A 26,653-nucleotide genomic window follows, 5' to 3' on the forward strand; every position below is an offset into this window, starting at 1 on the left:
TCGTGAAACGGTCCAGGGTCATGCATGAGAGGGTCTCAGGCAATGAAAATCCAGTAACCGGAAGGCAGGAGGCAGGGTCAGAAACAGGACTTCCACCAGCAGAAGGATTAGGAAAAGATCTGTGGTCAAAAAACAGGCAGGATCAGAAAACCAGAAAACTCTTTGGAACATGAGACAAGGCTTGAAAGCTGTGAGAGTGGCAACAGACGATCTCGCACTGAGCTGGTGACGAGCAGCTGTTTAAATAGGGAGCAGCACAGAGCAGGTGAGAGTAATGAGTAATCAGCACAGTCAAGGTAGAGCTGAAGGGCTGAAATCATGACAGAAGGTTGGGGACCCAGAGAACCCCATCTTGGTCCATGCACTCTGAAGGTGCTGCTGTAGATTGTTGACTTTTTGTTGGTTTTCATTGTAGAAAACAAGGTCAGTGGATGGCTGCAGCTTCTCCCGAAAGCCCTATTTGTCTTGTGCTCCTTGACCTGTAGTGCCAAAGGAGAAGGTATGTTGCCTGCCATTTAGGATCATCTGTGAATGTTCCTAAATGGCAGGCACTCAGGTAGATCTAACAAGTGTTTAATTATAAGTGCAATATCATTACACTTACGTTTATGACGAATCCCTTGTTGCCACACTTGGCATCCATCCGTGACTTGTCTGCTTCTGATATTGTCATGTTTGTCAAAACACCAGTTCTGTGCCTATAGATGCTTGCAAGGTACACACTGAAGTAACCATAGAACATGCACAGGTTCAATGGTGTGGGTTTTTTCTCAAGTTTGTCTACAAAAACATAAATTAAAATGATGAAGCAGATAGCAGAAAACACAATACACAACCTGGAGAGATTCACAATGCAAAGAGCTTGAGATAAGAAATGACATATGGGTCCATCTGTGAATAGTCCTACATGGCAGGCACTTAATACCTGCCGTTTAGGAGCATGCTGCTTTATGGCAGGCATTAAGTGTCTGCCATGTAGGAGCATGTGTGCCTGCTCCTAAATGACAGGCACTCAGGTAAGTAATTGAATATAGCAAAGAATTTTATATAAGTCTTACCAAGAAGTTTAGGGATCCTGTCGCGTGCAATCCTCTGACAGGCATGGAGGTCATTCATGGGAATCGCCTTGTTTACTTTCCCCTTTTTGACATTTATTTGTCGGAGGACGACACGCTTTCCCAGTTTGGATACATCAGAGGAGATGGCTCTCAGGATGGCTACCATGGACTTTTTGGGACACGCGATGTGGATGGAGGCATGTCCCGAAAGTAACCCAGGAACTCAGACACGTTCACAAGATAAAGTTTTAGTGTGGTGACAGCCTTCCCTTCATTGAAGAGCTGTTATGGCCACCTGCTCAGAAAAAATGTTATAACTTCAACATGAACACATACATTAATGCATTAAAGAGATACTTACTGGTGAACTCTGCTGATGTTTTGAAGGAATGTCCAACAGACCAAAATCGTCCTCCCCTAACCAGGGCTGGAACCAAAGTGAATTGCACACAAGCAGATCTCCACCTGCTTATTACAGCTTCCCATGCCCCAGTGCCACCCAAGAGGATGAGCAAAAGCAGCCATAGCAAGATGTCACCACTCAGCCATCTTCCCAGGAAAGGAGCTATGATTTATTTATTTTAAAAAATGAGCTAAAAAACATATAAAAATGGAATAAAATCTGGTTGAGGTAAGAGGCAACTGAGGTTAGGGACATTCATTGACAGACTTTGACTAGGCCGAAAAATGAATGGGAGTCTATTGCGTCTATATGAAGGGAGTGGCCCAGGGCCACCAAACTGCTGATTTTCTACATGTTTTCAAGCTCATTCTAGTTCAATTACAGCTTGTGGAGCTCATGCTGATCTACGGTTTGCTAGAGTGTGCAGCAAAAACAGCCGAATGAGAATGGTTATCCCTAACCCAACATACTCTGACTACGTTCGATCGGGAATGTAGAACCAGTCCAGACACTTTGACTTAGAGGATCCATTCCTCTGAGGCCAGCAGGTAGGACATGTGGGTTGTCGACAGATGTGAGACTATCACAGTTGAAATCAGTTTCTACAACTTTCTATTAAGTAGTTGGTGGTTCAGAGGCAATCTTTTAATTTTCTAATTCTTAGATACTGCAAGTACTACAAACATGGAGGTTTGTCCAGCATATCTGGTGCTCCCCAGGTCCACTGTAGACACCAGGCAGTGATTACCTGGAGGCCTGAAACTGGTTTCATTTGAAAGATCTTTCTTATGAAAAGGGTCGTTGGTAGGCTTTAGTTCATCAGGTTCTAGCATACATCAATATTAAATGTCAGATTTGGGGTTTTAAAGCTTGAAATTATGTATTTAAGTTTTGCTGCTGTACAGTAAATTAGATTTTCAATCTGTTTTTATCTTGCTGATTAAATAAGTTAGTCAATTTACATATGTAGTTGCAAATATTAACAGTTTGCTCCTTCTTTTTTAACATAACAGTTGACCATGTCTGAAGATCTGCAGAGATGAAGATGAATGACCTGAGCAGCTTTACAACAGTTCATATGCAACAATTCAGTGACAAAACACCAAGTTTCTCTAAGATGTAAAATATTTATTTTCTGTAAATGATTCTAAATCAGATTCACCATATTTTCCAGAAACATCACTTTGTTTACATCCATTAATAAAAAAACAGAGACAAGGCTTCATGTCGTCTATCTGTACACAGCAGGGCCTGAATAAACCTCGTATTTACACGGCAGCAGACGCCTGCAGCCTAAACTCTGGGTGAAGTAACAGAAGCCTGTCTACACACAGGAGTGGGGGGGTGCTCTAATCTTTGTGTCTGACTTTTTACTTATGGTACAGATATTTACACACTGGACCTCAAATGCACCATAGTTTTAGAAAATAGCTTAATTCATTAATAAATACAAAAAGAAAAAAAATATCTTATTTTACAGGAAACTGATGAGAAGGAGGAAGAGGGGAGGACCAAGTGGTGGAATCAGGTAGGTTTGTGTGTTTGTCATTTTATGTTTTAGTGCAAGTTAAAGGACGACACATTCGCTTATTTCAGTGGCGTTTACACTCACATTTACAACCAATTTACAGCGAGGACCAGCCTCTTAGTAAGCTCCGCCCCGTCAGCACAGACTCCACCCACAACAGATTATAAATGTGTCCCATTTGTAAATTAAGTATAAATTTTATTTCCTCTGATCTAATCAATCAGTTTTATTATGGTGTCATGCTAGCTCTGCCCACAGACCAGTGATGATGTCATGTTAACTCCGCCCACAGGGCGCCAGAGGCTTCCATGCTCTCAGTTCATCCATTTGCGGCAGTTCATGGCTCCACAGTGACACGGGATCTTGTGCTGGTCATCCTCCAGGTCAAACTTGTAGTCGTAGCATAGCTGAAGGGAGCGGAGAAAATATGATGAGCCAATCACATTCAGGCTGCCTGATAATGGACAGATTGTTATATGGACCTGACCTCCTCTCCTCTCTGAATGCGTCTGCAGGAGCTGATGATGATCTTGTTCTCTTTCTCCACCATGACCACCTCAGTGATGCAGTTGGGAGCACAGGAGTGGTTGATGTACCTGTCGGTCACACAAAGACCCACCCCATTCCCAGGTGAGCACAGAGCAGGCGCTGCCAGCAGCTTCAGATCTCTGTCTCTTACCTCGCCGGTCCTCCGGTGATGGTTGCGTCGATCACATAGTCGTTGTCGATCCGAAACATGTACACGCCTCGGTTCTGCAAACACCAGAACAGCTGATTTACATGAGCTACAAGACCGCTGATTAGACGTGCCCTGGTCAGAATTGACCAATCAGATCAGGGCGGCCAGGGTCAGGTGTGTCAGGTGAATCACCTGGGCCTCGTACAGCCTCTCCTTGCGGTTGGCGACCTCGCTCCTGATTATTGTCCCAATGTACTCGATGACCATCGTGCACTTCTCGATGTCTCTGGCGGCGTACAGCCCCAGTCCCTGTAAACACATGCAGAGTTAGCAGCCGGCCCTTGGGGGGGGTGCCGTCGCCTCCTCTCAAAGCAGGCTCACCTGGATACCAGAGCGAGCCAGGTACACGTTGCTCTTCCACTCTGCCTTCATGCGGCGGTACTGGGCCGACTTGGAGTGGCGGCCCTGATGGGCAGCAGCCACCGACTCGCCAGGAGACAAAGACAGAACGCCGGGAACGAGGCCGACGATGGAGCCCACTGAGCCCTGACACCTGGGGGCCACACTGGTCAGCAGGTAAGGTCTGGGAAAGAGAAGGCAGGTAAGACAGGTATGGATTCCTCAAGGTTTTGGACCAAACATCGGTTTCTGGTTGCTCCAGACTGGTTCTGAACATTTGGACCTTCTCTGGTCACATATTAATTCTGGATGTTCTCACCATGTCAGAAATCTTCCGGCAACTACGATGAAAGCCAGACATCACTAATACTTTAGTAATTGATATATTATTAAACTAATCAGAGCAGCTTTTTCAGCCTCACTATGTTCAAATCCAGGAACCAGGAACCCTGGTTCTGGTTCTCCTGGTTCTGTCCAGAAACAGAAATCAAACACCACAAGACGTGGAACTATTTAACAAGCCCAACCCCCGCCCAAAGTTTGCTGGCTCCACCTGGAAGTAATCAGGAACCGGAAGTGATGTCAACACAAAGTGTCGGCCCCAATGTCCTTAACTTTGGGAGGTCGGCAATGAAGCTGATCTCATCCAATCTTATCTACCTCAGCAAAGTTACTCTGCTGCTCTGCAGTGAGAGGTTAGACTGTTAGCCCCGCCCACTGGGTCAATAGTCGCCCTGCTCTTGCCAACTCAGACACTTTCTTGATATTTTTAACAACATTTTAGACAAAAAAAGTGTTGCTCAAAATTTCAATTGGCCAATTAATCTTTTTAAAGATCAGTGATCGCAAATCGACCAGAAAACTGCGATCGGTGCAGTTCTACTCGTTACCTCTTGGCCTGGCAGGCCTTGGGTTCAGAGCGAGCCGAGCCGGACGGGTTGAAGGCCAGAGGCCATTCCATGAGGGGGTTCCTGCCGTAGCGAAAAGTGTAGCGCTCACACGCCTCGACCCCCGGCAACTGGAGGGAGAGAGAGACGTGGTTAGGCTTAGGGTGTGTGTGTCACTGTCGGGTGTCTCTGTCTCTGTGCGTCTTTCAGTTGGACCTACAGACTCGATGATCCGGGTCACGGCAGATGTCTTCAGGCCGAACAGTTCCTCTCCTTTCAGGTAAACAGGAAACAGCTTCAGAGTCCCACTGCAGCTCCTCATCCGGGCCACCGCCTCCAGAACCTGGGCCCACGCCGCTGCACACAGTCAGGTCGAAGCGGGTCAGAGAAAGACAGAGTCTACTCACCTGTTCCTGGTTACCGTGGCGACTACCTGTAGGCGTGGCCCCCGTCAGGACGACGTCGTCGTGACCTTTCTCCACCACCTTGACCTTGAACAGCGGCCGGGCTTCGTGCTCCTCGATGTAGCACAGGTACTTGCAGCGTCTGTGGATGGAACTGTTCGTTAGTCCCGATCCAGAACCTCCAGAACCTTATGGACTCCACTGAACCAGAACCAGCAGAACTATGACTGCTCTTTATTTCTGGCCTGGTGTTGTCACTCTGACAGAATCATGTTTTCTGCTGTGACTATGAATAAAACAGAAAATCGGCCATTTAAAATCAACCAATGTTCCTGTGGCAACCGTTTGGTTTGGAGATCTTTCACATTACTTTATGAAATAATTTAAAATCTTAGCTTTTATATATTCATGTCTTCTTTATTAAAGTTTCTCTAAGACATTTAAAGCTGCAGTAACTTTAATTAATCTTTTTCCATATTTTATCACAGTCACCACTTTAATATGAGACAGAATAGAGCTACTATACTTCATCTGCACTGATCAAAAAAATCAGTGAGGAGGCAAGTCTAACCCTCACCTGTTGCTGTAGCGCATGCTCCAGTAGAAGCGGTTGGCATGGTAACCGACCGGGAAGATGGCGGCCTCGTTGTGGAAGGCATCCATCTGCTGTGGGAGGAGCCTGCCAACGGCGCGGAACAGCAGGCTGCCGACACGGAAGGTGTGCTGCCGCTCGCCCCGCTGCACGACAGCAGCGATCTGCCGCGCCTCGTCCCGTTGCACGAAGACTCGCCGAAATACGGCAAAGCAACGCAGCTCCGAGTCATACGGGTCGGAGCCGGGAGTGGGGTCGGAGGGCAGGCCGGGCGTGGAGAACGGGGAGGAGCTGGATGACCTGTCCCCGCTCACAAGAAGGGTCCTGGGCTTATGGAGGTAGCACAGCATGGTCTTATCCTGTCAGATACGGAACAGCGTTACTGAGCATGCTCAAACTGCTCAGGTGATTAGGGCTAGCTGAGATTGGGTACCTTGAAGAAGGTGCAGTGGGCCTGCAGGGCGCAGGTGAAGTGATAGGTGTTGGTGCACCGGAGCCGGTTGCAGCCGGTTGTGGCGCCGCAGCGGCTGCAGTGGGCGCAGCGGAGCGCCAGGCCCCGCCGCAGCGCCAGCTCTACATTGATGAGCGCGCCCGCCTGCGTCTCGTACACCTCGCTGGACCACAGAGCGCAGTTCAGGTGCACCTGCAGAACATACGTAGGTTAAGTACGTCGCTACGGTTTTATGAATCCCTACAGACCGCCAGAGGGTGGAGCTGAAAGCAATGAATGTTCCATTCGCGCTTGCGCCGTTTGAGCAATAATATCAACAGAGTCACACCTGTGACATAATTGACGATTAATCAGCAGCTGTACAACCTGACGTCATCCGAGGCTCTGTTCCTACAGAATCTTCTTGGAGAAAACAAGGATTCTGAGTGACAGAGAATCTCTGTTGATCCTTCTGGATTCATTGATCCATAGTTACATATGTAGCTTTGTTCTATTTCAACCCTGCTGACCGCCAGAGTGCAGTGCTGAAAGCACTGAAGGACTCATACCGTCAATGCCGTAAGGAATCCTGAGCACATACCTCAATGAGAAGGCCCAGTTGACCCTTGCAGAATAACCTGATCCAGAGGACGATGCCTTGCTGTCTAATTTGCCGTGACTGAATGCTCCATTCAAGCACTTCCAAGGCAGCCAAACTGAACAACTCCCCTGGCACCACAGGAACACTACGGAGGGTCCTAAGGCATATCTTGAGTGAAGATCAACCCATCACAGCCCCAAGGAGGGCGACACATCGATACTCCAGCCAAAAGGGAATCAGGCATCCAACGACCATGAAATGATCCAAGATCCACAACGATGATGTCATGCAAAATGAATCGCATGCGAAAAGAGGAACAGAACCGGATGACGTCGATTACACAGCTTTAGATTGATCATCCGATATGTCACAGGTGTTACTCTGTTGATATTATTGCTTGAATGGCACATGAGCAAAGGGAACATTCAGTGCTTTTGGGTCTACGGCTGGAGAACTCACCCAGAGGTCCAGGTCCAGGTTGAGGAGTCGGGCAGGGCCGTCCGTCAGACCGTCCCCCTGCTGATGGCAGAAGCAGCACCTACGCTGGTCTCTAGGCAGCGGGTCGGGACGCAGGCATGCTCCAAACTCCTTCAGAAGCTCATCCACTTCTTCCTCTGTTGGAATGGCACCCGCCTTGTTAGCAACACGGGAACCCCTAAGATGGAGACGAAGGGAATAACAAGGATGAGGGACCCGGACAGGTCCAACAGGAACAGAATCAGAGCATTTCCTGCAGTCACCAACATGGCCGACACCTGTGGTGCTGTGGTGACACAGGGGCAAAGCACAACCACATATTGAGGCCTTAGTACTCGTGACGGTGGTCGCAGGTTCGATTCCCGGCCTGGCGACATTTGCCGCATGTCGTCCCACTCTCTCATTACCCTGTTTCCTGTTGAACTACTTTCAAATAAAGGCCACTAGAGCGAACAAAACCTTTAAAAAAATTAAATACATGGCCGACACCTTGAACACTTACCTGTTGAGAGTAATGCTGAAGCTCCAGCGTCTCCACCGAGAAATCTTCATCTTCTTCAAGTCTTGAGGACACAGAGAGTCATCACCTGACACGGTCCGTGGACGGGGCTTTAGCTTGACCATCACCTGTCAAACAGAGAGAGGTATCCATGAGCCACCTGGTGGCAAGGAACCTGAAGGCTTAAACTGGTTAAACTGGGGATCAGTCTCACCTTGAGGCTGTCGGGGTGGGGCCTAGTCTCCATGGTAATAGCAGAGGCAGGTGGAAAGGCAAGTGGTGGTGAGGAGGAGGAAGTAGAGCAGGAGGAAGAGTCGGTGCGTGGGAGAGAATGGACAGCAATGGAGGACATGTTGTTGGCGTACTGGTGCTGTGTTCTGCTGAGAGGAGGAGTTGAACCAGAACCATCCAGAAGCACCGGCACCGCAGGCTGAGGACACAGAGAGACCAGTGCATGATGGGAAACGTAGAGCGTAAAAAGGCTGGTTAGCAGAAAGCTAACAGACTGGGTTACCTTGGGTCTTGCAGAGCGGTTCTGCTGCTCTGACTCGAATAGAGCAGAGCAGGTTGGACTGCAAAACACCAAACTGGGTCCGTCTCTGGACTCACCGTCCTGCAAGACACACTTCCTGTCACTTCCTGTCTCACTCTGCCACTCCATCGAGCCCCCTCCGCCCAGGCTCACCTGTCTGTAGTGAACTCCGTTTACCAGAAGCCTTTTGCAGCGGCTGCAGCAGCGTGGCGAGTTTCTGGCAGCAGGTGGCGCTCTCTGCAATCTGGATGCTGCTGAACCCTGAGAACACATGGAGAGGTCAGCAAGCAACGCGACCCTTGGATCCGGTCGGTTAAAACCACCAAGGAACACGGACCTGCGACATCGGCACACGCACTCCTGCCAGCAGGGCCAGGTTGCTCCGCTCTAGTGTCGGCGCTCGGCTCAGCTGGTAGTTGATGGGGCCGGGTACCCTGAGGAGCGCCGCCACCGCCGCCATCACACCCGGGACGTTCTGCGAATGGACTCAGGTTAAACGGAACTGCTCTGGTCAAACTGGCCACTCACTGCTGGACACTGACCTGAGAGGCGGCCGGGTTCAGAGTGATCGCTATGGTAACCAGGTCTGTGCTGGAACAGGTGGATTGCACTTGGAGCTGTGGTTCTGTCTTCACTTCCTGTTTCACTGAAAAGCCTGAAAACAGATGGAAGAGCTAGTCAACAGGTGTGGAACACAATAACTCAGGTAAGTAGCTTCAGATAGCTGACCTTTGCCCCAGGTGCAGGGAATGATGGGTAATGTAGGTGACGGGCAGGGCGAGGGCTGCTCCAGCTTGATGAAAGACAGGTCAGGGTACCTGCTGACCTCCATGTCCACCATACTCTCTGGAGACGAGGACGGGACAAACCCCTCCGGACTGTGGCACTCCAACGACTCCTGGACCCTGGAAAACCCATGAAGAAGAAAACCACTCAGTGCATGAGCGTGTTGTACAAGTAGAACTCCGAGGGGGCGGGGCTTACCTGAGCTCCTCCTGGTTGTTGTGGGGCGGCGTTGGCAGGGATGCAGGGACATCTACGGTCTTGGAGGAGTGGGTTAGATTGAGAAGCTCATCCTCTTTGTGCTTCAGAGTTGGCAAGTCTGTCAGTGAGGGGAGAACAAGGAGCCGTCAGCAGAGGTAAAGACTTTTGCATCCCAACACAGAACCTGAAGCTCACCTTCCTGCTCGCTCAGTTCCTTCCTGGTCAGCTCCTCCATTGTGGCAAAGCCGTTCACCATCTTCTGTCTGCTTACAGGTGGAGGTGTTGGGGGCAGAGATGCCGGAGGTGTGGGGGGGTTACTGAGGTTGTTCTGAAGGAGACGCAGCACATGAGTGGAGAGCAGGTGCGGTGTGGTGTCAGTGTGGGGCGCCGCAGCGTACCTTGTAGACGAGTTGGGAGTAGAAGTCTGAGACGCCATCCAAAGAGGCATTCCCAAAGGAGCCTCTCAGCAGGGAGTCTCTGCCTATAGAAGAGCTGCCGTATGGGGGGAAGAGGCTCAGGTCTACACCCAGGATGGGCTCCATGAGTGGCAGCACTGACAGCTGAGGAGAGGACCGGTAGAAGGTCAGCAGGTAGACGGCATTAATCGAGACAGGAGCATCAGAAAGGAGGCGGGGCTCTACCTGACTCAGCTGGGTCATCAGTGAGTCAGAGGAGGAGCTCTTCTCTTCATCATCCTCCTTTCTCCTCCTTTTGGACTTGGATGGAGCTCTGTCTTTGTCAGGTAGACTCAATCTCTTGGTGCGCTTAATTTTCTTTGGAGCGTCCCCCAGTGGCACCTGGAGGATGCAAAAAACCTCAGCACCACACAACATTCAGAGGACTTGTTATACCTGACTTGCCACTGATTACTTACCATGTTACCATGGAAACCTGGCTCGTCTTCTTCCTCAGATCGCACGCCGTCATTGGACAGCTGGCGGTGTGCAGCCGGCCTGGAGGGAGTTGTCATCGTTATGGGCGACGTTTTGTCCCTCAGAAGGTGTCGGAGCAGCTCCTTCCCTCCATCTCCCCCGTGAGAGGCGGGGGAGGAGAAGCATTCTTCCCCAGCCTCCTCTAGCTTCACAGGAATCCCCCGGCAGGGCCGCGCCTCCATCAGCTCTTCCTGCAGGCATAAATGATTTATCAAGTCCAAGGACTCCACTTTTCTCTACAAGCAACCAGAAGGACTGCAGTTACTGACCTTGACTTCCAGGCTGCCCCCAGACACAGGGCCTCTGTGACCCTCCACCACGCTGCCTCTCTGCTGTCTTTCTATGTCAGGTGAAGAAGCCAGGCCAGAGAAGGCAGTGTCCGGTTGGTGGGTGGGTGTAGAGCAGGACTTGTCTGAGACAGCCGGAGTGGGTGGAGCTGTGATGTCAGAGTGTGGCGACAGAGGAGTTCTGGCTCCTTCCTCAACTCTGTTCAATCTCCTGTTCTTTGGTTTGTCATCAGGGATGATATCAGCGAGGGAGGCAAGGCCTCCAGAAGAGGAGTGGGGGTGTGGGGTCAATGGTGAAGACGAGGAGGAGTCGTGTCCCAACAGGTGAGGACTGATCCCCGCTGGACGCAGCAGTCCCGACATCCTGGGCCTGAACTGGAGGCTGCCTCGCTCTGCGGCAACATCAGGATGGAGAGCTGCGGTGGGGGCGGCCCTGAGGGGCAGGGAACCTCCTGGGAAGCCCTGGTGCAGGTCGGCGCCCCCGGTACGCCCCTGGACCTGATGCCTGGAGGCCAAGGAGGAAGGAAGGAAGCCCAGTCCAGGTTCAGCACTGCAGAACGCTCCCTGGGACAGATGGTCCTCGCTGCTGACCAGTCCAGCTCCTCCACCAGGAACCGGTCCGCGTTTCCCAGGAGCACCGGCTGCTCCGGACCCGCAGAGGTCCTGCTGGTCCAGACTCCACTTCAGAGCGCGCTGACGCTCCACCTGAGAAGAAACCAACACAGAAGACAGGAAGTGACAACTAAACAATACAAAGACAACTTTTGAATTGCTGCTTCTGCTTCTCCAGTTCTGGTCGGTTTATGAGACATATGTAGAATATATTCGCACACTTATAATAATCATAATCACAGTTCCAAACACTTCAACTGTCAAAAGAAAAGAAAGGGGTGGATGGGCTTTACCACACCTAGAGGACTATTACAGAGCAGCGCAGATCAGAGTGTTAGTTGGTTGGTGTGACCCAACATGTGACGCTAAATGGAAAGAAATAGACCTGTCTTACAGTGATATACCTCTACAATCCTGGCTCAGAGATCATTGTCTTATTAAAAAACATATAGATTCTGACCTAATACCCTTATGGATAAAAGTACCATTGGACATATGGCATAAAATATTAAAGCAAGTAAAGACTGAAAGAAATGCTCGAATTTTAAGATGGCCAGTTTATGATAGAGATTTTCTCCCTGCAAGAATGGATAAGAGATTTACACAGTGGTCACAAAAAGGCATAACAAGTTATTGGAAGATTACAAAGAATAGTGAATTAAAAAGTTTTAAACAACTTCAAGATAACTATAACCTGGAAAAATTTGACTTTTTTAGATACCTTCAGTTAAGACACTACTACAATAAAAGTATAAAATTTTTGGAGGAGGACGAGGCAGGTATACTTAAAATCCTATTAGATTCGAGCAACGGAAGACCTCCCAAAAAAACGGTATCCAAACTATACTCCTGTTTACAAATGGAGAGGAAATGTAATACAACATATATTAAGGTTAAATGGGGAAAAAAGGCCAAAATAACAATAACTGACCATGTTTGGTTAAATATATATAACTCTGTGATTCACATGTCAAGTTCTGGCCTGTGGAAGGAATTTTCCTGGAAATGCCTGGTACGTGTTTTTGTTACACCGAACATTAAAAGTAAATATTGTAACGATACTGAAAAGGCAAAATGTTGGAGGAATTGTGGGAATGTGTCTGCGGGACATTTTCATGTCCTCTGGGAATGTATTAAGATCGCACCCTATTGGTCAGAAGTGATAAAAGAAATCAATACTAAAATGGACTTAAATTTACGCTGTGACTTTACTGTGGTTTTCCTGGGTAATTTACCCAGGAACTGAAGAAGTCTGATAGATATCTCCTGTTAATATTATTAGCGGGTGCAAAGAAGGCTGGAACTCGCAGGTGGCTTGATGTGGAACCACCGTCACGTTTGGACTTCAAGGACATAATAGAGGAAATCCACGCAATGGAGAGACTGACCTTTTCATTAAGACTTGACACTTATAAATACAAGAAATACTAGAAGAAATGGATCACTCGTTGTAGCTTGACACCAACCGTATAATTAATGTAACTACCTATTTTCTTTTTTTTTGTTGATTATTACTCAACTGCTTCTGTCAAACTAGGTGGTCTGTATTTTTTTGTTAGAGGGGGGTCTAACTGTTCAATGTATGTATGTGTATCTATAAAACTGCTAAAATAACAAAAATAAAGTTTAAAAAAAACATCATAATCACAGTTCGAAATGAATTTAAATATGAAACATTGAAATGTACTTTATTTTGAAAACCCAACACCTTCTACTGCATGTCAGGCGGCGGAGCCGGCTGCTTCGCACTGCGCTGCTTTCAGGACTGGAGCACAACGAGGCCCATCTGACTTAGAGGCAACGGCTAAAGACCGGTTAGAGGCTCAGATGGACGCATTTCAGTTCAATGACGCTAATGCTAACGCATGCTCCATTTAAACTACAGTAACATAGATTACGGTTTGGCCTTGTAACTCTTTGGACTCGTTTTGAAGTGAACTATAGAGCTTCATGTCCAGGGATTCTCCAGTTAGCCTCATTTCTGGTTGCACTTTCAGATGAGTTTATTCAAATATTTTCAGAAGACAAAGGGACTTATTTGCAGCATGACCTCCACCCACTGGCGCCACTTCCACACCATGCTGTTACCTCCTGCATCAGTTGAACCCTCTGTCGCTCCTGCTGCTCTCTCAAGCGCTCCCTCCTTTCACGCTCCAGGAAACCTTCGCTGAACGGGTTGTTGTCATCAAATTTCACCTGCAGAAGGAAATGGCAGAAGGTAGCGCCACAAAGCTCCAAACGCACCCTTTGAAACGTTCGATAGAATCTACAACTAAAAATATTTCCCAGCAGGATTTGCTCTGGCTCGTACCTGAGGTGTGGCTCCGTCCCCTGGCGCTCCATTGGCGCCCCCTAGGGAGCCCCCTAGGGAGCCCTGGGGGTTAGTTAAGCCTGGCGTTGGGGCGGTCAGGACTGGCTTCATGGGCAGAGTCGTCTGGATGAGAGGGGGGGCCCGAGGACAGTTAGGCAGGTTGGGGGGCATGTGGGCTGGAAGCTGTGGAAGCACCCTCTGCCCCATGGGAGGACCAGACCCTGGAGTCCAGCCTGAGGGGACGTTTGGACGGTGACCTGGAGCAGCACCGCCCAGGCGGGGCGTAGGGGGGACCAGGACTTGCCCCAAGGGCATCTGGGGGGGCATCTGCAGCATCCTCTGAGGTTGTTTGGTCCTATAGTCTTCAATCAGTTCAGTGTGGTCCTTCTGCTGCTTCCGGATCTGAACAAGAAGTTACACACCGAGTCACACTGAGTCTAAGCAAGTCACCCATAGAGTCTGTGGTCCAGGTGAGTCAAGTTACCTGCTCCAGCTGTTTCTGGACTGCCCCCTGCTGTTCACTGATGTACTGCAGCTGGGCTGCATCCTCTTCAGCGAAGGCTCGGCCTGCCCTCTTGGCCGTTCTCTGTTTCGCTGACAGAGCCTTCTTGGCCTTGCGGTGAGCTGCAATCTGGTCCTCTAGGAGGCGCTGTTGCATCTGCAGGAGCTGCTGCGTCTCACCTAGCCACTCCTCGTATTGCTGCCTCTGAGACTCATCTGAAAAAAAAGGTTTGGAGAATGAACAGCTGACTCTGCTAATCAGTGTTAAATCGTGTGATTGGGCCTGGAGGGCCAATGTCCAAAACACCTGAATCATTTGACTGAATTAGCTCCTCAGTGCAGTCAGGTTCTCCAGTCCTGCTAATGACTTCCTTACTGATTCAGCTGTGTGGCATCAGAGATGCATCTAAAGGTGCCAGGACAGGAATGGAGTTCGACATGTGCAATAAGTGATTCATTTAAGAGGCTTTAAAACACACACTAAACATGAGACCCAGGTTTAGGTGCATTAGTAGCACCTGGAACACATCCAGGATGGTTGGGACACGTATCCCATTTGCAACACATTACTGCTGATCTGGTTGTGTCACCATGATAGGAGACTTGAAACATTTTATGATGATGGTTTGTGATGATGGTCAGCATGTGAAGCATCTCAGGTCTCCTGAACCCTTTAATCTCACACATGATTTCTCCATGAAGAGCAGAATCCGTCTCAGCAACATAGCGGCCTGAGACGAAACAAGCCAAAATAAAGAACCCAACACTGCCGGGTCAAAGTTTTTGTTAATGCAGACTCTTGTGACTATCCAACTAAAATCTGTTAAAAATACAGAATAAAAACTGATAAGACTTGAAGTCAGAAGCTGTTTACGGAAATACCAGTTCATCTCCAACATCCCAACCAATGAGGAACATGTAGGAAGAGACTGGTTCTCTCTCAACTTGGCTTCATCTAAATGTGATATAAAGATGATGTGAACTCTGGGTCCACCCTCTGGTAGGAAAAGGAACTTCATGGGATGGATTTTCTTAAATTGTGTAACAAGAGACAGGCAAAAGTTTTTATATTTTTGGAGCAAAATCAGATTCTTATCCATGAATGTAAACATGAGCAGAAGGATTAATGAGCAATTAATCAGGATTAGCAAGTCAGCTGTGGGTTAATTGATCTTCAGCTCTAGAGAGGACTTGGCTCCTGACCTGAACTGGAGTCAGAACCAGTGGAACCACTGGACAAATGAGGGAAATGTTCTGGACTGAATATCTATCCATCTGAAGGTTGATGTTCTCTATAGATCGTTTAGGAACAAATATCAGCTGTACAGTAATAAAATAGGAAGTTCCTCATGAATCTCTCTAAACGAGTTCTAGAGACTGGGGAACTATTTCAAACTGGGAATCCAGAGCCCTAAACAGGTTCTTATAATTGATTTAAATAAATGTGTCTCTGCCAGGTTGTGTATGTGAGTCCCCAGGGGTTGTTGTGGGAGAGGAAAATGTAGAAACTTCTCATAGTGACTGATAAACAGATTAGGGTTAAAGGCTCCATGCAACAGATCCTGGAGGGGAAATGCCAAGGAGGCCTCTTGATTCACTCCTTTGGGGTGAAGAAGCAGCAGCATTATGTCCCAGGAAGGGAGCAGCAATGCTACTGCTGAGAAGAGCCAACAAAACATGTCTGCTCTGACCGCCGCTTTGTTTTTGGAATATAACAGCAGGGTGTCGCCCAGGAAGTACTGGGTAAAACAGGTGTAAAACACTGGGTTACAAAAAAGTATTTTTTGGAAGTTGTCTGTTTTTTCAACAGATTTAAGACTATTATGCATCACTGAATCCAAAAATGAATTTTTTTTCTCAATCAGGTCAGATTTTTTTCCCCAAATTGATTTATAGAAATCCAATCTTCTGACTAAATTCATTACATTTTTGAGACATTATCCATTCATGTATGTTAATGTTTCTCATCCAAAAAAGGATTTATATAAATTGTCTAATAAACACTGAATAGGGTTAGTACATGTAAACTGAACATTGTGTTCTCCATCTCTGTTATGTCCTGGTGGAATCTGTCCTCCTGCTCATCACACATTGGTATCAGATTCTCAGGAAACTGATCCATGTGTGAGAACAAGTCAGACATTTTGATGCTCACGTTGCATCAGGTCACAGTTCAGAAAGTTGACCTGATTGAGCAAGACCAATGTGATTTTTTATTTCAACATATCAAAATTACCCTAAAACAGTTGAAAAACCCCAGACAATTTTTGGCTGTTGACCTGTGCAATCTGAGGATCCAGGCTGGATAAGAGGTAAGTGGTTGTGGCTGGAAATGTGTGAGGTCCATGATTACATGGAGATGAACCAGACTGTGACAGTATGGTTCCAATATGGCCTGGTAGTTAGTACACATGTCCAGAACCAAAAATTGTCCTCGAGTCAGATTAGCGTCCTGCTATCATGGTCCACATGAGCACTGCAGTTCTCCAGGAACAGCAGGATCTCCAAAACTCTGGCCCATCCTCTCTATAGATCTACCATATAGAAAAACCCATAGAAAATAATGATCAGATCAACTGATTTGTGTCCTGATTCTCACTGATGAAGCCGGGTCCAAAGCTGGGAGGGTTGCGGCGCACTAGTTGAGGGGTTAACTTCCCGTCCTGACAGAAAGAAACATTTGTTTAGAGGGCAAACTGCTTTGATGAAACTGCTTGGACCTGCTGAGTCATTGCCCACAATCTGCGTACCTGTTCTGGTAGGTGAGGAGTGGGAGGAGTTAACTCGGGACCTGGGGCTCCTGGACTCTGTTGGAACCTGTGATTTCAGAGAACACAATCAGAACCATGGTTCACAAAACCCAAACCCTGGAAAGTTCAGATGAGACCATTCAATACCTGTTGATGACCATTGGGTTCAGGCCCAAGGGTCCCTGACTCATCACCCTGTTAATACCTTTCAGAGCCTGCATCTTAGCCTTCATGATTGGATCAGAGATGGACTCAAAATCTGTAAAACATAGAACCAGATTGAGTTATGAAGACTCAGAGCCTAAAGACACAACTCCTGAGGATCCCAAGATGGCTCAGAATGGCTCTCTGGTCAGATTCTGCTTCTCATTCTGGTTGGATATCAGTAGGTGTAGGAGACCTCAGAGATCTCTGATTTTCTGTCCTGTCACAGCTTTATGGTTTGAAAGGGTTTTGATCTTACCCATGTCGGAGATTCCAGACTCTGAGTCAGACTTATGTTGGATCAGAGCCTGCATCTGTTTCTGCTGCTGCTGCTCCTGCCGCTCCTGGTCCAGAAGCTCCTGGAGGAGGAGTGGCTGCTCCTCCAGCAGGAGAGGCCTGGACTTGTTCTGGTTCTGAAGGGAGACCTGGTTCTCAGGAAAGCTGACCGAGCTCATGCTCTGAGTTTCAGTGCCTGGATGAGGAGGATGGTTCTGGGGGTTTAAAAGAAGTCGAGGCTGAGTTGATGGAGATTGAGGCAGGGTGGGGGCACCCTGAGGACCAGGACCGGAAGGAATCGGTTGGGGGATTGGTGCGGATCCAAATGGTCTCTGGTGGAAGACGGATGATTCCCCTGGGGACAGAGGAGATACACATCAGACATATGTTGCAAAAGCTGAAGAGGTAGGGGTGGTCACTGGGTTTACCTGGAGTTATTAGCGGATGGACAGAGGACAAAGCCTGGGCTGGGACTGGACAGGAAACCAAACCAGAGTCCTCCAGCTTCTCCTGCGGAAAGTTGAAAGTAAAAATCATTTATCAGCTCTTTGTTTGGTTCAGCACGATAAGGCAATCAATGACCTACCTTGATTAGAAGGGCAGAGTGAGCTCCTTGAGGCCTGTCTGAAGAGTGACCTTCAGTCTTCTGAGATTCCTTCAATTCCTGTTTTGGCTGTCCCAGAAAGTGGGCAGGGCTTTCCATTTTCCTGGTGGGTCGGCTCCCCTCCCGGTCCTCTACCGGCTCCCCAAGGTCCAGCTCCTCGTTGAACATGTCTTTTTTGTCCTCCAAATTGAGCTCTGGGTCAGCATAGGCAATAAGGTCGAACTTCCCTGTCAGCAGGAAGTCATCCAGGTGCAGATCGTTCGAACCCAGGTCCAGGTCTTTACCTGCAGCAGAACCAACCAATGTGAATATTAACTTTAGACTGGTTCTGGGGAACTTATGGCAGCCTGTGGTCTTCCTACCATCTTCTGGGTCCAGATTCAAATTGAGGTCCACCAGGTCCTTGACCTCTACGTCCTCCAGATCCTTTACAGCAGAGTCCTCTCCCTCTAAGTGCGCCTCAATACCCTCAGATCCTGGGAGAGCAGAACCCAGGTGCTGCTGCCCCAGCCCTCCCTCCCCCATCTTGACTGGACCCGGACGTGGCGCAGTGGACTGGGAGGGGTCTCTGGTGGGCGTGGCTTCCTGTAGCTCTGAAGGCGTCGGTGGGGGAAAGGGCAGCTTCAGACGGTTCTCTGGGGGGCGGTGTCGGAGCTCAATGTAGGGCATGACGCCATGCTGCTGAGGAGGAGGAGGCCGCTGGACGATGAGTTGGGGAACACCTGTGGAGGCAAACGTGGGGAAACATGAACTTAACACTTTCAGGACATGAACAGGGCCCTATTCAGTCGGCAGTTCAGACCTGGCACTATGTGTGTTGCTGAGTTGTGGGGCATTAACGATCGAATACTGGTGAACTCTGCTGGCACAGGCCTCCTCATTTGGACCAGGTTCCCCTCCATGGAGCAGAGCCCCACAGCAGGACCAAGGGATGGACGCGCTGAAGGGTCCTGTAGGGCTCCATGAGGAACACCAAACCTGGAAAGAGGGACACCAACTGTGACAGGAACAGATCTGACAGTTGAAGGTCTGGTTCTCGCCATTTCTACCTGACAGCTGGTCCTCTCAGGAGGTTTTGTCTGGGGAGGGACGCCTCACTGGGAGGAAAGCCACTCATCTCCTCGCCTGGAAGACATCCAGTAAACCTAGGAGTCAGAGGTCTCACTGTACCAGGGTACGGCGGTGGAGGCCGTTCAAATGGGTCTGGAGGAGGGGCACTGGAAGAGTCCTCAGCAGACCAGCTGTGAAGAGTACCGCTAGAAGCAGCAGGTCCTGAGGTGGGTTCCAGCAAACCTTTCTCCTGGCGTAAGGCAATCTTTTGGTGCTGCTGCCGGAGGATATGCTGCCGGAGCCACAGGCGCTGCATGGGACAACCAGAGAAACGTCAGAAATCCAAAGATGACCAAAATGACAAAGATCTGCCCCACCTGTTGTAGTTTCTCCTCAGAGTCTCCAAGCTGAGGCAGCATGCTCCTCCCTCCATCCAGAGAGGACAGGTCACCGGTTCCTGACTTCTCCATCGGTGACATGCCAGTCGTTATGAGACCCTTCTCTAGAGCATCCTGACCCGTAGCATGGACAACTCCCATCTCAGGTGTCACAGGGTGCTTCGGGGTCTGGCTGCTGCAGGTTCTGGGCAACGACTCTTGTCTGCTTCCTGGAGACCGTTGAGGCTGTACAGAGAAGAGGCAATGAGGAAATATGAAGTTTCCCTGGTTCTGTTTTATCTCCAAATAGCAACAGAAAACCAAGATCATCTTTGGTTCAGAAAACAACCAGCTGCAGGGGGACAGAACTTTTGGATTCTCGTTGGACATTTACAGCATGCAGCAACCTCTTAGATCTTGAACTCCAGGCTTCAAGGGCCGGTGTCCTGCAGCTTTTAGACATGTCTCTGCTTCAACTCACTTCAGTCCCATAATCAGGTCATCAGCAGAACTGCAGAGAACCTGACTGAACACTGAGGTGATTCGGTCACTCAGGTGTGTTGGAACACCGACAGGTCCAAAGGTTGCAGGACTCCAGTCCTCGAGGAATAGAGTTGAAGATTCAAGTTCAAGTTCACAGTGACACGGAGGCAGAGGCAAAAGATTTGAATTGATACAGTGCAATACAAATACTATTTACCATCCAGAGGACCCCAAAGTGCTTCACACTACATCTAGTCATTCATACATTGATGGTGATGAGCTACTGTATAGTAGCCACAACTGCCCAGGGGTATTCTGGCAGAGATGAGGCTGCCATGTACCGACGGCACCTGTTGTGTCTCAAGTCTTCCACCATCATCCCTGTACCAAAGAAGATGTCCATCACCAGCCTGAACGATTACCGGCCCGTCGCTCTGACCCCGGTGATCATGAAGTGCTTTGAGAGGATTCTTCTGAGGTACATCAGAGACTTCGTCCCCACAAACCTGGACAGCCTTCAGTTCGCCTACAGAGCGAACCGGTCAACAGAGGATGCTGTCTCCATCACTCTGCACACAGCCGTGACCCATCTGCAGCATCCCAACACCTACGTCAGGATGCTATTTGTAGACTTCAGCTCAGCATTTAACACCGTCATCCCAGACAAGCTGGTGCTGAAGCTACTCGAGGTGGGGCTGCCCGCTTCACTGTGCCACTGGATCAGAGACTTCCTCACCAACAGGCCTCAGGTGGTGAGAATAAGTGGCTCAACATCGTCCCCACTGGTCCTCAACACAGGCACGCCGCAGGGCTGTGTGCTCAGCCCAGCTCTCTTCACCCTGTTTACACACGACTGCGTGGCCATCCACCCCACCAACACAGTCGTGAAGTACGCGGACGACACAACAGTAGTGGGTCTCATTTCAGACAACAACGAGACCCACTACAGAGAGGAGATTCTGCAGCTCACTCAGTGGTGTTCAGCCAACAACTTGGTGCTGAACACAGGGAAGACCAAGGAGGTCATTGTGGACTACAGAAGGTCCAGGAGGACGGCTCACACTCCCCTTCTCATAGATGGAGAAGTGGTGGAACGTGTGGACAACATCAAGTTCCTGGGCCTCCACATCACGTCTGACCTCTCCTGGAACACAAACACCTCCCACCTGGTGAAGAAAGCACAACAAAGGCTCTTCTTCCTCAGGAAACTGAGACGGGCTGGACTTTCCTCACGGCTGCTCGTGAACTTTTACAGGGCGACGATCGAGAGCATCCTCTGCCTCAACATGACTGTGTGGTATGGTAGCTGCACAGCACTGGAGAGGAAACAACTGACACTGGGTGGTGAGAACAGCACAAGGCATTGTGGGATGCCCCCTCCCAGACCTGGACTCCATTTACATAGCCAGGTCAAGAAGAGAGCTGGATCCATAGCCATGGATTCCAGCCACCCGGGCCACAGACTGTTTGTGCCGCTGCCATCAGGCAAGCGGTACAGGAATATACGGACTACAACAAATAGACTGAGAAACAGTTTCTTCCCCACAGCCGTCAGAGCCATTACTCCCTGCCGCCCCCCCCTCCCACACATATCATAACCTCGCAGTCACACATACATATCCCCCACCCCCACACAGCCATATTGTTCTGCACTTTGCACTGTCACATCATCTGCATTTTGCCATAATTGGACCTGCTGCTACTTCTTTGGTGTGGTTAAGTGCCTTTAGTTAATTTTAGTTGTATATATTGTTATTATTATTATTGTGTGTTTGTTTATTTTATTTATTGTATATATTTGACTTTTTGCACGGGAGCTGCAATAGAAATCTCATTGAATCCTGTTCAATGACAATAAATGCTATCTATCTATCTATCTATCTATCTATCTATCTATCTATCTATCTATCTATCTATTGGGCCCTCTAACCACCTTCAACAGGCATGACGGGTGAAAGGTCTTGCCAAGGACACAACGACAGAGAGGGAATCAAACGCCTTCCATTGTAGTTACCATTGCCACACAGGGGGTTTCATACCCGAGGTGTCCGGTCCTCTCTCTGGTCCGGGTCGTTTGTGACCGGACCAGAAATCAAGCTAGCATGCAAACCAAAACAACTGAACCAAGACTCCCTATTCCACATGGTCTTGATACGGTTCCACACAATCTCTAAAGCTGTTAGAATTAGGGATCATGGTGTGACCGTGACCACACTGTGATCCAACACACCTAGCAGGTAAGTGCTAAAAGCCTGAGCTGAACCCCTTCCTGTTTACGTTGCATTGTGGGATGTGGTTAGCACCTTTAGGTAGAGGTGGACACCCTTAGAGGTGGATCCTAGTTTTCTCCTGCTGGTCTAAGGAAGGTTTGGTTCACATCTCAGCTGCTTCCCAGAGATAAAATCTAAACATCTTTATGAACTTCATATTTTTGCTGCCTGAGGTCTGAAGATGATGGATCAGGATGTCACATCCAGAAAGACCAGAACACTGATTTAGATTTGGTTCTCCGGACACAGAGATATATCTGCACAAAGAAACTAGAGAGGTTGTTACCTTGGGGGCCCCCATCTCCGCCATCAGTCCAGGACCCAGAGGGGAGGAAGCTGACGCTGGGGGCGGGGCAGTGAGGCTCTCTGCCAGGGTCTTCTGAGCCCGAGGGGCAGAGGGCTGCTGCAGGTGCAGCTCAGGAGGGGGGCGAGGCGTCCCCACAGACTGGGGGAACAAATCGACGCTTCGCTGAGACCCCGGGGACCGTGGGAACCGTTCCGAGGAGCGGGGAGTTCCCGGATTGGAGGGATAGGAGTCCAGGCTGGACGGCGACGGCTGACTGACCGGGTCTGCTCTCAGTCCTGTGGGCATGGCAAGGTAGCCGCAGTCAGAGTGAGGGTGTGGCGTACCGGGGGTCTGAGGGTCCCTGAAAGGGTCAGGGGAGGGCCGTGAACTTGGGGTGTCTCCCAGCTGGGGTGTCCCCGAGGCATAAGGGCTGCGGTGGGGGGAGCCCAGACCTGACACCGGGCTGTTGGGGAACCCCGGGTCTCTCCTTCCCGTTGCCTCCTGGTGGGGGGGCATAGGGGCTTTAAACACTCCACCCTGCATCGTCAGGCTCGTCCTCTGGCTGGAGTCCCCCACCCGGACGGGTCTGAGAGATTGGTCGGGGGGGGAGCCGGAGGAGGGGGTCACCATGCCGGCTCGACTTGGTGGAAAACCTGCAAGGAGGACAGATGATGTTAGGAGAAGACAATGGGGTGGGGGACTGAGTGGAGCAAAGAGGAGGACACGGGGGAGGACCTACCGGAGGCAGACAGGTCGGGGGACAGTGCAGGGGAGCCATCATGAGCGGGGGAGACGCTGAGGAAGCCGAGGCGCTGAGGAAGACGGGGACCTGCTACTTTACCATATGGGTCCCAGGGTGAGGAGGGGCGGGAGGAGGGGGGGGAAAACATCTGGGGGGAAGACGGCGGCTGGTGGAGAGGGGAGGAGGCCAAAGGGGAGTGAGGGAGTGAAGAGAACCCAGAGGGAGCAGGGACTTGAGGTCTGAGGAAGACATCGTCCAGTGTCCCCACATCCTGCGGGAGGTTCTGCCTGCTCTGTGTGGCGTTGCCCCCGGCGACCTGCTGGTGGGCGGAGCCTTCTGGGGACAGGCGTCCCGACTGGCGGAGCTGCTGCTGCCGCTGCTCGTTCTTCACCTGCTCCAGCTTCTGGGTTGCCTCCATCTTGGCCAGCTGCTTGCTCTTCTGTCGCATCATCTGAGTAGAGCAGCAACCAATGAGAGACTTCCCCCTCAGCAAGCCCCACCCACCCATCAGAGAAGCACAAGATGCTCACCTGTCTCAACTTCCACTCCTGCTCCTGCTCTGATTCCCTGGGCCTCAGCGGGTCTCTGCAGCCGGCCTCCGTCTCCATGGCGATGGGGTCATAGACCCCCTGGGGCGGCGGTGGCAGTGGCGGCGGCTGCAGGTGCTGCAGTGACTCATTAGACAGTTGCGCCTTGTTGATGCGCTGGGCCGCCCGGTTGTCCCGAGCTTTTTGCTGCAGAACCACAATCGGGTGTGAAACAGTTTCCTCTGGACCCATCAGAAAGAGGAGGAGCAGAAACTCACCACGAAGGGTGCTCTGTCCTGGGAGCTGGCCTTCCTCCACAGCTTGGTGATCTGCTTCACTCTAGTGGACCAATCTAGGAACAAACGCTCATTGTGATACCTGAGCACTACCTGGGAACACTGGGTTGAGTGAGTGTGTGTGTGTGTCTCTGTGTGTACCGGGGTACTGCTGCTTCAGCTGAGGGAAGTTGGTGTTGCAGTAAAGAACCGGAGCCACGGTCGCCAGCTCTCCCAGACTCTCCTCCTTCTCCCACTTCAGCGTCCCTCTCTGAGCTGTCGACATCACATCCTGCTCCCCTTCTACAGCTGACGGCCGATTGGCTGATGCAGAGGAGGGGGCGGGGCCCTCAGAAGGCAAGCTGAAGCCAAGCATATGGCTGCCCCCACTGGGAGCGTTGGGGAGGGGAGGAACGGTGGCAACCAGGCCATTCATCACCGGCAGCCGAGAACACGCTGCTGACAGAGAACACCTCTAAGGTCATCTGGAGGGTCACCTCTAAGGGTCACCTGTTGGATTTCATAGTTGTGTGTGGGAGAAGTCGTACCTGAGCCGTGGGTCTTGCTGGGCTCTGGCTGACTGCTGCTGTTTGGACTCAGAACGGCGGTGAAGACCTCCTCCACATCCTTCCCCTCCAGTTCTGCATACACACAGGTGTATAGGTTATCATGGGACCATGGCAGTGTCCTGATAGGTGAGCAGGTTCTCCCAGTCTTACCTGGGATCTTGTAGAGTCTGCTCAGGATTCCTCCTACAACAGGAACAGGAAGCTGTCAGATAGTTCCATCGTACTGTCTGTCTGCTGTCACTCGGATACACTCACCGTCTGTTACCATCTGGTCCAGTTCAGGGCTCAAGATAGCATCCAGAGGCTCCTCCCGCTCCATCCTCTGGCAACGCCCACAACCTCCAGGGGTGTCTGATGACAGGGGGGGATCGCCGGCCGCCGTGGTGATATCCAGGCCGGCTGGAAGAGACAGAGACACACGGAGAGATGAAACAACCCAAGGGACAAGTCAGGGGGCGGGACAAGAGGAGGATCAAACTGGTAAATCTGCAGGAGAAGAAGAAATGATTCATCTATCAATCTGAGGTCAGAGTTAGAGAGACGGCTCGCCAGAGCTGAGCAGGAGGAAAAGGAGGTCCAGTCTTACCAAAGGGAGATGGAGAGCGCTCCACCTGGAACTGACCTGGAGTTAAACACACACAGCTATCATGTGAAAGTCTCTCACACACACAGCCATGATAATGAGGATGATGGCAGTGGTGTGTCTGTACCTGTGCGTCCTGTCCCCAGGATGTGAGGATCTGTTTTCAGGACATCAGAAAGGTCCAGCAGCACTTCCTCCGACACGGCTGAATGGCAACACACACACACACACACACACACAATACCTGATCATGTGACTTGATGGATGTTCCCAGTCTGTAACTGATTCCAGAACCGTTCTGGATTAAACTGCTGCAGTTACAGTCTGAAGCCAGCAGAGGGCATCCTCACACAGACTAACTGACCATAAAGGAATCCATGATCAATTGTAACAGACTTTATTGAAGAAATATTTATTTTAGTTGTAAAAAAAAATGCAGTAATAACTCTGAAGGCTGTTGAGTTTTTATAAATGTTAAAATATTGTCATGCTGCAAGGCATTCTGGGTAAATGACGTCTTTATATCCAACTGTGCTGGCTCCGTATCACAAACACCAATTTTTTAGTAACAACATATTTAATCCAACATGTTCAACTAATCTTTAACCCCTTTAATTCCAGCAGCTGAAGGAGAACATGAGCAGAAGCTCAGGAAACATGGCGGAACCTTCAGGAATAGAGAACGTGTAAAATACAAACAGAAAATGGAAACTTACGCAGCACTCCCTGTTTCCTGCTGGTTGCTACTGTCCCCGGAGCCTGGACAGAGGAGACGGGGCCAGGTGCTCTGAGGGGGGAAGCCTTGGGGACATTCAGTGCCGACCCTGATTGGCTGGCACCTGAGATCACCGTCCTCGGCCTTCCGTCAATCTGTCGGCCGCGGTCAAGCAGATCCCGGCCAAAGAAAGCCTCCTGGACAGAGTCGGCCAATCAGCAGAGAGCGGGTTGGCGAAGCTTAGAGGAAAGGTGAAAGCATTACCTGCAGGTACGATGGGAACGCTTCCTCCAGCTTGGTCTTCTTCTTCCTGTATCTCTTCTTAACTTTCTCCATTGCCTGCTCAGCAGCAGACATCATTTCCATGGAAGCATCAGTCTCCAACATACCTGGGAGGAATCCGAGGATCAGACTGACATCACATTCTGTCAATGACCCATGGGCTCAGGTGACTCACCTGGATCTCGACTCGGGTTCATCTCTGACGAGTCCTTCCTGCAGAGTCCGGCTTTTCCCCCACGCTGACGCACCATGAAGCCCCCGATACCTGGGCGAGACGGGAGAACAGAGAGGAAAAGACCGAAGGTTAAAGAGGGGGAGACCGGCAGTTAGAGTCCAGCTTCCAATTGTCCAAGATTTCCCTTACAAATGCATGACTCCCTAGACCCAAATGACCAGGAGAACTAACATGGCCAATATATTTAATGTGGTCATATGGGATGAAGCGGGACAAACAGCAGACTGTCTAACCTCAGAATGACAACATCATCTTGACTTTTACTGACTGATCTCTTCACCAGTCTTAGCCGAGTGGGGTAGTAAAAGG

At 50.0% G+C, this 26,653-nt stretch overlaps 1 protein-coding gene across 10 annotated transcripts in view; it reads right to left on the bottom strand.

The window, feature by feature from the left end:
* Positions 1–2,568: 2,568 nt before the first annotated feature.
* LOC102216709 (histone-lysine N-methyltransferase 2C-like) overlaps positions 2,569–26,653 on the bottom strand; it is a 44,905-nt gene continuing 20,820 nt past the window's right edge. For 7 of the 10 annotated variants that reach the window (XM_023325934.1, XM_023325937.1, XM_023325936.1 and 4 more), the window contains 50 exons: positions 26,285–26,374; positions 26,092–26,216; positions 25,829–26,024; positions 25,240–25,317; positions 25,116–25,151; positions 24,785–24,928; positions 24,680–24,712; positions 24,509–24,601; positions 24,123–24,419; positions 23,964–24,037; positions 23,689–23,892; positions 23,156–23,609; positions 22,417–23,069; positions 19,378–19,623; positions 19,000–19,310; positions 18,753–18,928; positions 18,313–18,672; positions 17,933–18,234; positions 17,775–17,856; positions 17,330–17,701; positions 17,014–17,125; positions 16,867–16,933; positions 16,716–16,779; positions 14,100–14,332; positions 13,616–14,017; positions 13,393–13,500; positions 10,675–11,397; positions 10,348–10,596; positions 10,115–10,270; positions 9,872–10,033; positions 9,669–9,801; positions 9,474–9,591; positions 9,219–9,394; positions 9,032–9,144; positions 8,827–8,964; positions 8,643–8,750; positions 8,472–8,570; positions 8,172–8,387; positions 7,961–8,085; positions 7,441–7,636; positions 6,384–6,593; positions 5,936–6,309; positions 5,388–5,500; positions 5,175–5,311; positions 4,958–5,085; positions 4,050–4,251; positions 3,861–3,977; positions 3,669–3,742; positions 3,477–3,585; positions 2,569–3,396 (listed from right to left, as the gene is read on the bottom strand). In XM_023325934.1, the coding sequence (XP_023181702.1) occupies positions 3,304–3,396; positions 3,477–3,585; positions 3,669–3,742; positions 3,861–3,977; positions 4,050–4,251; positions 4,958–5,085; positions 5,175–5,311; positions 5,388–5,500; positions 5,936–6,309; positions 6,384–6,593; positions 7,441–7,636; positions 7,961–8,085; positions 8,172–8,387; positions 8,472–8,570; positions 8,643–8,750; positions 8,827–8,964; positions 9,032–9,144; positions 9,219–9,394; positions 9,474–9,591; positions 9,669–9,801; positions 9,872–10,033; positions 10,115–10,270; positions 10,348–10,596; positions 10,675–11,397; positions 13,393–13,500; positions 13,616–14,017; positions 14,100–14,332; positions 16,716–16,779; positions 16,867–16,933; positions 17,014–17,125; positions 17,330–17,701; positions 17,775–17,856; positions 17,933–18,234; positions 18,313–18,672; positions 18,753–18,928; positions 19,000–19,310; positions 19,378–19,623; positions 22,417–23,069; positions 23,156–23,609; positions 23,689–23,892; positions 23,964–24,037; positions 24,123–24,419; positions 24,509–24,601; positions 24,680–24,712; positions 24,785–24,928; positions 25,116–25,151; positions 25,240–25,317; positions 25,829–26,024; positions 26,092–26,216; positions 26,285–26,374 (9,581 nt within the window). In that variant the 3' untranslated portion in view covers positions 2,569–3,303. The remainder of the gene's footprint in view (positions 3,397–3,476; positions 3,586–3,668; positions 3,743–3,860; positions 3,978–4,049; positions 4,252–4,957; positions 5,086–5,174; positions 5,312–5,387; positions 5,501–5,935; positions 6,310–6,383; positions 6,594–7,440; positions 7,637–7,960; positions 8,086–8,171; positions 8,388–8,471; positions 8,571–8,642; positions 8,751–8,826; positions 8,965–9,031; positions 9,145–9,218; positions 9,395–9,473; positions 9,592–9,668; positions 9,802–9,871; positions 10,034–10,114; positions 10,271–10,347; positions 10,597–10,674; positions 11,398–13,392; positions 13,501–13,615; positions 14,018–14,099; positions 14,333–16,715; positions 16,780–16,866; positions 16,934–17,013; positions 17,126–17,329; positions 17,702–17,774; positions 17,857–17,932; positions 18,235–18,312; positions 18,673–18,752; positions 18,929–18,999; positions 19,311–19,377; positions 19,624–22,416; positions 23,070–23,155; positions 23,610–23,688; positions 23,893–23,963; positions 24,038–24,122; positions 24,420–24,508; positions 24,602–24,679; positions 24,713–24,784; positions 24,929–25,115; positions 25,152–25,239; positions 25,318–25,828; positions 26,025–26,091; positions 26,217–26,284; positions 26,375–26,653) is intronic. The other 3 variants (XM_023325935.1, XM_023325939.1, XM_023325940.1) reach the window with 3 other exon arrangements.

The sequence above is a fragment of the Xiphophorus maculatus genome, chromosome 21 (genome assembly GCF_002775205.1).
Source record: "Xiphophorus maculatus strain JP 163 A chromosome 21, X_maculatus-5.0-male, whole genome shotgun sequence".
NCBI lineage: Eukaryota > Metazoa > Chordata > Actinopteri > Cyprinodontiformes > Poeciliidae > Xiphophorus > Xiphophorus maculatus.